This window comes from Varanus komodoensis, unplaced genomic scaffold (genome assembly GCF_004798865.1).
Source record: "Varanus komodoensis strain SLA01 unplaced genomic scaffold, ASM479886v1 scaffold2, whole genome shotgun sequence".
Lineage (NCBI taxonomy): Eukaryota > Metazoa > Chordata > Lepidosauria > Squamata > Varanidae > Varanus > Varanus komodoensis.
The window spans coordinates 148,046-156,646 of NW_025335568.1; the positions used below are offsets into that span (position 1 = coordinate 148,046).

The window sequence follows — 8,601 nt, forward strand, 5'->3', positions numbered from 1 at the left end:
CAGAATGCCACCCCCACCAGAGCGTCATTGCAGGGTCCGAGTTCGTGCTGCAGCCCCCCCCCCCCCCCCCGGGGCCCAAGAAGGAAGAACAGGCACCATGTGGCTGCAGGAGGAAGAGGGGGCGGCTGCTGGAAGCCTCCCTGCCCCTGCTCTAGCCTGGGGGCGCTGGGTTATGTCACCGTCCAGCTTCCTCTTCTCAGCCAGAGGCCTCTTCCGGCCTGCACTTCAGTAACCCTCCCGGCAGCTCCAGGCACAACTGAGGCTGTGTTCGGAGCCTCCTGCTCCAGGCGCTTCGGCACCCTCCCCCCCCCGCCCCCGCCAGGGCCCTTCCCCACTTCCTGCTGCGCTCGGCTCTGCTCAGCTCAGCTGGCTCCTGAAGGGGAAGCTGCTCTGGTGGGGCCTCCTGCAGCAGCCCACTGGGAGAGGGGCAGCAGCCCCACTGCAGGTGCCCACACCTTGATCTGCACCCCTCCAGCCCACACCTGGAGCTCAGGTGCTGGAGGCAGGTGCCCAAGGCGGGCCAGCCGTGCTTGGAAGGAAGCCACTCAGCTCGCAGGGATTGAGAGTGTTTCCCAACAGCCTGGGCTGCCCCCCACGGCCCCCGAGGACGACTGGAAACCCACTGCCCACACCCTGGAGGGGGAGGCCTGCTGCCAGTCGGCGTCAGCAGTGCCTGGCTAGACATACAAGGGGAAGCGGGCCAGCTAGCTCCCTCAGCTTCGCTGTCCTCCCTCCCCCCCAGGCCTCGGAAACCCCACAGTGGAGGAGAGGCGCCCGCCCACACCTGTCCCAGGCCCGGCCTGCATGGGCTTCGGCATGCCCTGGGTGCTGCAGGCCAGAGGCAGCAGGATGCCCCCCCCCCCACCCCCGGCAGGCAGTGCACGCAGCTCCAAGAAAGGCTTTAATACCAAAATAAACTTCTCCAGAAAGATGCGTTGCGAGCATGTCTGGCTGCCTGCAGGAGGGCCCAGCCAAGGCTCTGGCTGTGCATGACTGCGGGGGGAAGCGGAGCACCGGCCACCAACCGCGTGCCTCAGGGCCCCGGGGACCCCAAAATGCCCCCGGCCCAGGAAGCCAGCAATGGGGAGGGTCCAGCTCAGGCGGCCTCAAATCTCGCCCAGGTCCTCGTACACAGAGGCCGGCCGGCTCCCATCCACCGACTGCTCCGGCCCGGGGTGGCCGGCCCGGCCTGGTGGCAGCCTCAGCACACGGCTGTACAGGGGCTCCTCAGTCCCATGCTCCCCCGCCAGCAGCTCGCGGGAGGCGTTGCTGTTGTTGTTGCTGCTGTTGCCGGAGCCTCCCAGGAGCCCATTCCTCTCCGGTGCCGATGGAGCGCGCGGCGCGCCGTTGCTGCCTGGCTGGGGGGACTTCCGGCGGGCCCGGGGCAGCTTTGGGGCAGGGCAGGGCTTGGGAGCCTTGGGCCCCGCTTTCTGGTGGAAGGCTGGAACTGCATAATCCCCAGCGCCAGGGAGGAAAGGCAGTTCGTAGCCCGCCTGGCTTTCCCTAGCCTGGGTCCGCCAGGCCTCGCAAGGGAGGCAGGCCTCGTCGTAGATGGCGGCCGGGGCCGAGGCCGGGGCAGGCAGCAGGGCCCGGCCTTCCGGCTCATCGTAGATGTGGACTTTGCCACTCGAGAGGCCCTGGTGGCTGCTGGGCCCCGGCCCCACCTGCTCGTACAGCACCTTCGTGGCCTGGGGCCACGACTCCTGCCCCACGCCACCCTCACGCCTGGTGTCCACAGGGTCGGCGTAGAGTGTGTCCGGTCTTGGCCGGGACCCCTTGACCGCGTCCAGGGGCTCTGCGTAGACGTTGGCCACATCCTCCGAAGGCACCCCGGGGAGCGGCGAGCGGGGCGGGGTGCACGGCCACTGTGCCGGAGGCTCTCGCACAGCTGTCTCCTTCTCCAGGGCAAGGCTGAGCTTGGCAGTCAGGGCCTTCCTGGTCGGCCACTGCTCTGGCCCAGGGCCCTCGCCCTCCAGGCCGAACAAGTTGGCAAGGGTGCTCTGGATGTGGGCCACGCCAGCAGCCTCCGCATCCAGGGAGCCACTGCTCTGCCGGTTCTCTTCCACCTGGGCCTTCTGAGCCTGGATCGCAGCCTGCACAACGTGGAAAATCTCGTTCCCCTGCTTCGTCTCAAAGGCAAAATTGCCGGGGCCAGACTCGCAGCGCCGGCCGGCTTCAAAGGAGAACATCACCTGCGAGACAGAAGCCGGCTCAGTTCCTCTTCTGGACCGCCGCGGGCATGGCAGAGGGGGTGGGCGAATGCCAGCCCCATGACATGCACCAGCCGCTTGGCCCTGGACTGCAGGGTCGGGACAGGCCTGATCCCCACACGGCCCCTTGGCCCGGGCCCAAATCGGACGGTGGCCCATCGCTGCACAGGCTGTCCGGACGGCCTCTGGCTTGAGCACCTTCCCATTCTCTGCACGGGGCAAGCGCTACCGGTGCTTCGGTACAGTGGGCAAGAGGCTGCCCCCCCCCCCCCCGCAGACAACCCCAAACAGGAGCCTCCCTGGTCGCCCTGCTGCACAAGGCCCATGCCTGGCCCACCCTGCTTTGGCCAGCTGCCGTGATGGCACCCAGGCCAGCAGGCAAGGCTGGCGCCACCCCCATCCCCCTCCTTCCCCTGTTCTCTCTGCCCCCCCTTACACCCGCCCATTCTTCTCCTGTGCCCCACCTTGTCCCGGCCATATCTGCGGAGGAGGCGGTAGGGCCAGGTGTAAAGTGGCGAGCTGGAGTGGGGCTCCGCGAGGGCGAGGCTGCTCCGGGACGCCCTCAGCACGTACGGCCCCCGCAGCCTGCAGCGCTCCGCTGCCTCCGTCTTCTGCACCGTCACCCGGAACTCGCTCACTGTGGCAGACGGGGAGAGCTCTGCAGGAGCACCTGCTGTCCATCAACCCCCCCCCCCACTTGTGTATGTACACACACACACCATCTCCTCTCTCTCTCGCTCTTGCAGAGCAGAGGAGGGCCCATGGGGAAGCCCCCCGTCCAAGCTCTCCCCCCACCTGGCAATCCCGCGCTCCTGGCACCAAAGGCGGCCCAAAGGGCGTTTCTGGCATGCTGACTTGCTCTGCTGCAGCCGATCTCTGCCGCTCCCCCCCCCCGCCACCCACCCCCATCATGCAGGGAGGGCTTGGAATGCACGACGTTTGGGGGGCTCGCCTGCCACGGCACTCCTACCTTCCTCTCGTGAATCGTAAATGGAGTTCGTGGCCATTTCCAGCGCCCGCTCTCTGCCCCGCTCAGCAGGAGGCTGGCCTGCCTGGCCAGGGCTGCCCTGCAGCAAGATGGGAAAGTGCAACCCTGAAGGGGGAGCAGGGCTCCTCACTCAACAGCCTCTCCTCCTCCACCCCAACCAGCGCTCCAGGCTCAGAGCCGCCAGACGAGGCTTCCCGACTGTTCCCGTGCCGGGATCTAGAAGGACAGCCAAGGGGCTCTGCGGTGCAGCATGCGTGCTCATGCCTCTGCCGCTGCCACAGGCACCGCCTTCCTTGAAGAGAGCCGATGCGCGAGCTCAGGCCCGGCCATCTGTGGCCCAAGGCAGACCAATTCGCGATCACTGCTGCCCACCAGCCCCTGGCAAGGCGAATGGCCAGAGCTTCCAGCCCGCTCACCGGGAATGCAGTCTCGCAGAGCCTGGCTACCCACTCGGTCACTTCCTGCGGCTCAGCGGCAAAGACATAGGTGCGCTCGCTGGTCTCGAGGCGGAAGACAGAGAGGCCTTCTTTGGCGCTGCATTCCGGGGCAGGAGCTATGCTCACACAGTCCGCTAGCCGCACGATCTTCTTGTCCAGGCGCTTGGTGCAGACTCTGTCGGCCGCCACGGCACCCTCTTTGCAGTCAAAGAACTCCAGGCGGGCCACACCATGAGAACTGGCTGGGTACAGCACAAACCAGCTCTTCTTCCATCGCTGCAAGCAGACACGGCAGGTGAGTGCTGGGTGAAAGCTGGGGGGGAACCGGCGGGATCCTGCTGGCCCCCTTTATGCACCTTAGAAGCCCTTCACTCCAACCGGGAGCCTTGTGTGCACTTGTGGGCAAAGGCTGGAGCTAGGCCTGGACTCTCTGGCACTCTGGGTTGCCCTGGCTGCCCCCAAGCAAATTGCAACATCTATAACAACAGTATAAAAAGGCCTAGAAATGACCTCAAACCCTGAGCAGGATCTGCTGGGGGCTTCCCAGGCCACCCCGTTTGATTGAATGCTGGACTATATGGACCTTCAGCCTGATCCAGCAGGGCTCATGCTCCTTAGAGGGACCTAATGCAGATTGCGTGCACTGCTTGGGGAGCCTCAGGGTGAAACACAGTATAAAAAAGCAGGCGTTTCCCTCTTGCAGGCTGTCCTCAAGGGGATCCACGCCTACCCAGCCACAGAGTGCTCCAGCTAAATTGGAATCCACTGCCACGGAAGTAGTGGCAGCTGCCAGTCTGTGTGGCTTTAAAAAGGGATTGGAGAGACTCATGAGGGAGGAGGCTATTGCTGGCTACTAGCCTTGCTGGCTCCGAGCTTCCTCCTTTACCAGAGGTGGCATGTCGGCATAAACCAGTTGCTGAGGAGCTTGAGCATGCGAAGGTCTTGCCCCCATCCTGCTGGAGGGAACCTGAGGGCAACTGGTTTGCCACTGTTTGGCTTGCCCGGCTGCCCTGTTTTATCAAAATGCTGGATTAGATGGACATTTCGTCTGACCCAGTGTGGCTTTCATGTTGTAGGAATTGCTGTCCCGTTACCGCATGCTGTAGGAATTGCTGTCCCGTTACCGCTTCACAAAACATGGAGTGCAGGGAAGCTGTGCCGAGCCTGCCTGTCTCCGCTCACCCTTCATCACCTGGCATCCTCCAGATAGTTTGGACTTCAATTCCCATCAGGCCCAGCCAGCACAGCCAACAGCCAGGAATGCTGCAGCTGTGCTCGCCAGACATCGGAGGACACCGGGATGGTGAAGCCGCTATAGTTCCCTGGGCACCCAGAGCAACACGTGAGCCTGGAGGGTCTCCACATGACGATGTCATAGCAAGAAAGCAATGGGAGGCCCGGGGTGGGTTGCAGGAGGCATTCAGCGCACAGGAGCCTCAGCAGAGCCCGTGTGAATGGGCCCTTGAGGCGGGGGAGCAGCTCACACAACACCTGGCCACACTGCAGGCCTATTAAAGAGCTGACGTGCTGTTATTTCAAACAAAACCGTCTCCAGGAATCCGACTTTTGCATATGTGAGATGGGAGGCAGCGGTGGCAAGCTGAGGTTAGCAAGATGGAAGGAAGCCAAACCCACTAGCTCAGTCACCCTCAACATGACAAACAAAGTCGCTGCGTGAAGAAGAGTTCGCTTGAAAGGAAGGAAGTCGGACTCCCGCTCCCGGCGCGATCCAACGGGGCCGGCGCGTTTGCAAATGAAGCCCCAGATGGATGGCAGGCCCTGGTGGGACGCACGAGGCAAATCCCCCAGTTCAGGCTCAGAGCTGCTTCCCTCCACAGCAGCACCACCTGCTTCGGGACTTGAGCAGTGGCCCGAGTACTCAGGCTTAGCAAATGTACCTGCAGTTGGAGTACATGCCACTGAGTCAGAAGCCTGAAAGTTAAGTAGCCGTTCAGCAAAAGCCACTCGCTGAAGGAGAGGAGGTTGCCTCCGGCACAGCTCAAGTTTGGCTTATCTTGCGGGTCCCTGCACTTGCTCCGTACATTAGCAGATCACTGGGAATCCAGGAGCACAATCCCATGCCATTAAAAGGGCTCCAGGTAAGTCAAGGGGCAGGTAACGGCAGCTGTCCAAATGTACAGTCCGGGTTTGTTTAAGCAAGCAGAAAAACCAGACAGAACACAAATGGGGTGAGGGAAGAGGCCCCCCTCCTCCCCAAGGATGCCAGCTATGGCAGACCCCTCTTTCTGAGGGATGAATGAGAGGTCAAAATCCCCTTCAGACTGCTTTTCATGGGAAACTCCATGGCTGGTTCATCTCTGATGGCGCAGGGAGGCCTGCAGAGTCCAGTCAATCCTCAGGCAGTGGTTGATTTAACTTATATTCCGCATTAAGTAGTCCAGAGAACTAAGTGAATGCTCGGACAAGATCCCGAAGCAGGTGCAGATCCATGCTAGTCTTGAGGGTGCTGGAGATCATTTCCTCCCGTGGAAGCCCCCCACAGGGCCACGGCCGGGAAGTGGCGCCAAGAGGGCAGCCACAGCTTCCCTTTTCCCCAGCCGGCGGAGCGCAGCAGGCTGGCCGCGCAGCGCTTTGCTCGCAGGAGACCTCAGGGCAACAGCCTGACGCGCGGGAAAGGCCTCGTGGCAGCTACGCGGAGGGGCCGCCTCGCGGGGCAGGGGCAAGCTACGGGGTACCGCGGCAACAGGCCCTCGCGTCGGGGAAGGCCTGGATCCCGCCCCAGCTGCATGTGAGCACCGCGCCGGATGCAGGACAGCGAGCAGCCGCGCCGCGCGAAGCGGCCCCACGCCCCCCCCCACCTCCGCTCTGCTTCGGGGTCGGCACCGTCAGGCGCCCGCTGGCGGCCCACGGTTCCTGCTCCCCCTCGCGCGGGGAGGCACGCGGGCTCCGCCACGCCGCGCCCCTTTCCTCCCCGCCGCGAGGGCTCGGGCCGGGGATGCCCGCCGGCCGGCGTCTTCCGGGGGCAGCCTCGGCCGAGAGCCCCTTCCGCCGCCTCGCCCAGCCGGACGCCCGAGGGCCGCCGCGTCCACTGTGCGCACCCCGAGCCGGGGCCGCGCCCTGGCTGCGCGCCGCGAGCGGCGGGGCCGGACGCCCCACTCGGGCGCCACTGGCACGCGGGGCGCGCCCCCTCACCCTTCCCGGCAGCGAGGCAGCCGCCGGCCGACGGCACGGGGGCGTCCGTGCGCACGTCCGTGCGTGCCTGGGGCTGCAAACAGTCGCCGGGGCCGAGGCGCGCAGCGAGCCCGGAAGAGCCGGGCGCGCCGCCAGACCCGCGCCCCCGGGCCGGCCCGGCCGGCCCGCCCCGTCGCCCCCCGGCTCCCCGCGTGGTGCCTGGCGCGCCCGTGCTCCCACTCCCACCGAGGGGCGGCGTCGCCCTCCGCGGCTCCGGGAGCGCACTTCCCCTTGACCGAGGACAGGCGAGCCAGGCAAACCCAGCCCGCGCCGGGCTCGCCTACCTTGGCCCCGAGGCGCAGTCCCCCGGGCGGCTGCTGCAGCAGAAGCGGGCCCGCCTTGACCGGGGGGTCCATCCGGGCGAGGCCCGCGAGGCAGCGCTCCGCAGAGGAAGCGGAGCCGCTCCGGAGCCGCCACTTCGGAAGCGGGGCGGGACTCTCACGAGGGCGCGGCCCAGCCCCGCCCCCGCCAAGGAGGAAGACGGGGAGGGGCGGGCCGCTCGCTCGCGGCGGGTGGGGCCCCGGGGAAGCCGGCCCTGCGCCGCCGGGAGCGTGTGCAGAACGCTCCGCTCTTGCGTGCCCGCCTGCCCGGAGCGGCCGTGCGGAGCAGGGGCCGCTTCGGCACTTCTGCGCTGCACGCCGTTTCCTGCGGCTGGGAGGCCTCCGGGCCGGCCGGCCGGCCTGGCCAAGCTGTGGGAGGGGCTGCGGGAGGCCGCTCGCCCCAGCGCGGGCCCCGGCCACTGTCCCGGGGCCTCGGCGCGTTTGCTGCTCGGGCCGGGCCGGCCGGGCCGGGCCATCGGACTCGGGCTGGAGGGGGCGTCACAGGAGGGGCCGCGGAGAGGCGCCTCCCGCCCGGGCATGGCAGCGGGCGCCTCCTCGGCGGAGGGCGGAAGGCGCTCCGCGGCCGCGCAGCTGGCATCCCCGACGCCGGAGGCGCGGAAGTTGAGCGCCGGCGTTTCTTGGCCGCGGGCCGGACGTGGCTCTGGATGGGAGGGGCGCGGGACGCCCACGGAGAGTCGCTCGCCGCCCGCCCGATGCCTCGTCCCTCCCGCCTGGCCGCCCTGTGCTGCTGATGAGAGCCGCGGGCCACGGCGCGGCTGCTTCGCGTGTAGCGGAGGGACGTGCCGCGGATGCCTCTTCCACGGAGAACTGTGCTGCCTTTCCGGGCTCTGTGACTTGCTAGGCCTGCAGGGCTGCACTGGGAATAAATACACCCAGGCTTATATCTCAGCTTAGTCTCAGACTTGCAGGTTCTCAGGCCGCGTGCTGGTAATAGGGCTCCGCGACCGGCGGCGCTCTGAGGTGAGCAAGGAGTGGGGCAGCCGCCTATTCGTTGCCAAAGATGATGTCCTGAGCAGCAGATAAAATACGATACCTGTTGTGTAACATGCACGTGCAAATTTGTATATACTTTCGCGTTCAGAAATACCTTTTATTCAAACAAATGCAAGACACATCATACTCAGGAATACTGAGCCCAGGTGACTTGCACCCCTTTCCATGCAGTTCTCCTGTGCTGACTTGAACAGGCAATTTCAAGGTCTCACTTCGTACGGCGTTTCGATTTCAAACCAAATGTGTACTGTGCAGGCCTGCCCTTTGCCAACTCTCTGCAACAGAGGACTGCCCAATAGGACACCTGGACACCCTGTGCTTCTGTTTAGACCAGCCACAGGTCACCAGCAAGGGTCACAGAAGCAGAGCCTCCTCCGTTCTGCAGCACTCTGTCCTGTGGGCGCCAGGCCTAGCCTGGAATCCCACCTGAGTCTCCAGCC

General features: G+C 65.6%; 1 protein-coding gene across 1 annotated transcript; it reads right to left on the minus strand.

Moving 5' to 3' along the window:
• Positions 1-888: 888 nt before the first annotated feature.
• DOK1 (docking protein 1) lies at positions 889-7,211 on the minus strand. The gene is made up of 5 exons (XM_044429453.1): positions 7,112-7,211; positions 3,615-3,911; positions 3,181-3,277; positions 2,675-2,847; positions 889-2,192 (listed from the first exon to the last, which is right to left on the minus strand). Exons 1-5 carry the CDS (start codon positions 7,181-7,183, stop codon positions 1,107-1,109), a joined length of 1,725 nt encoding a protein of 574 aa, XP_044285388.1. The 5' UTR covers positions 7,184-7,211; the 3' UTR covers positions 889-1,106.
• Positions 7,212-8,601: the final 1,390 nt, after the last annotated feature.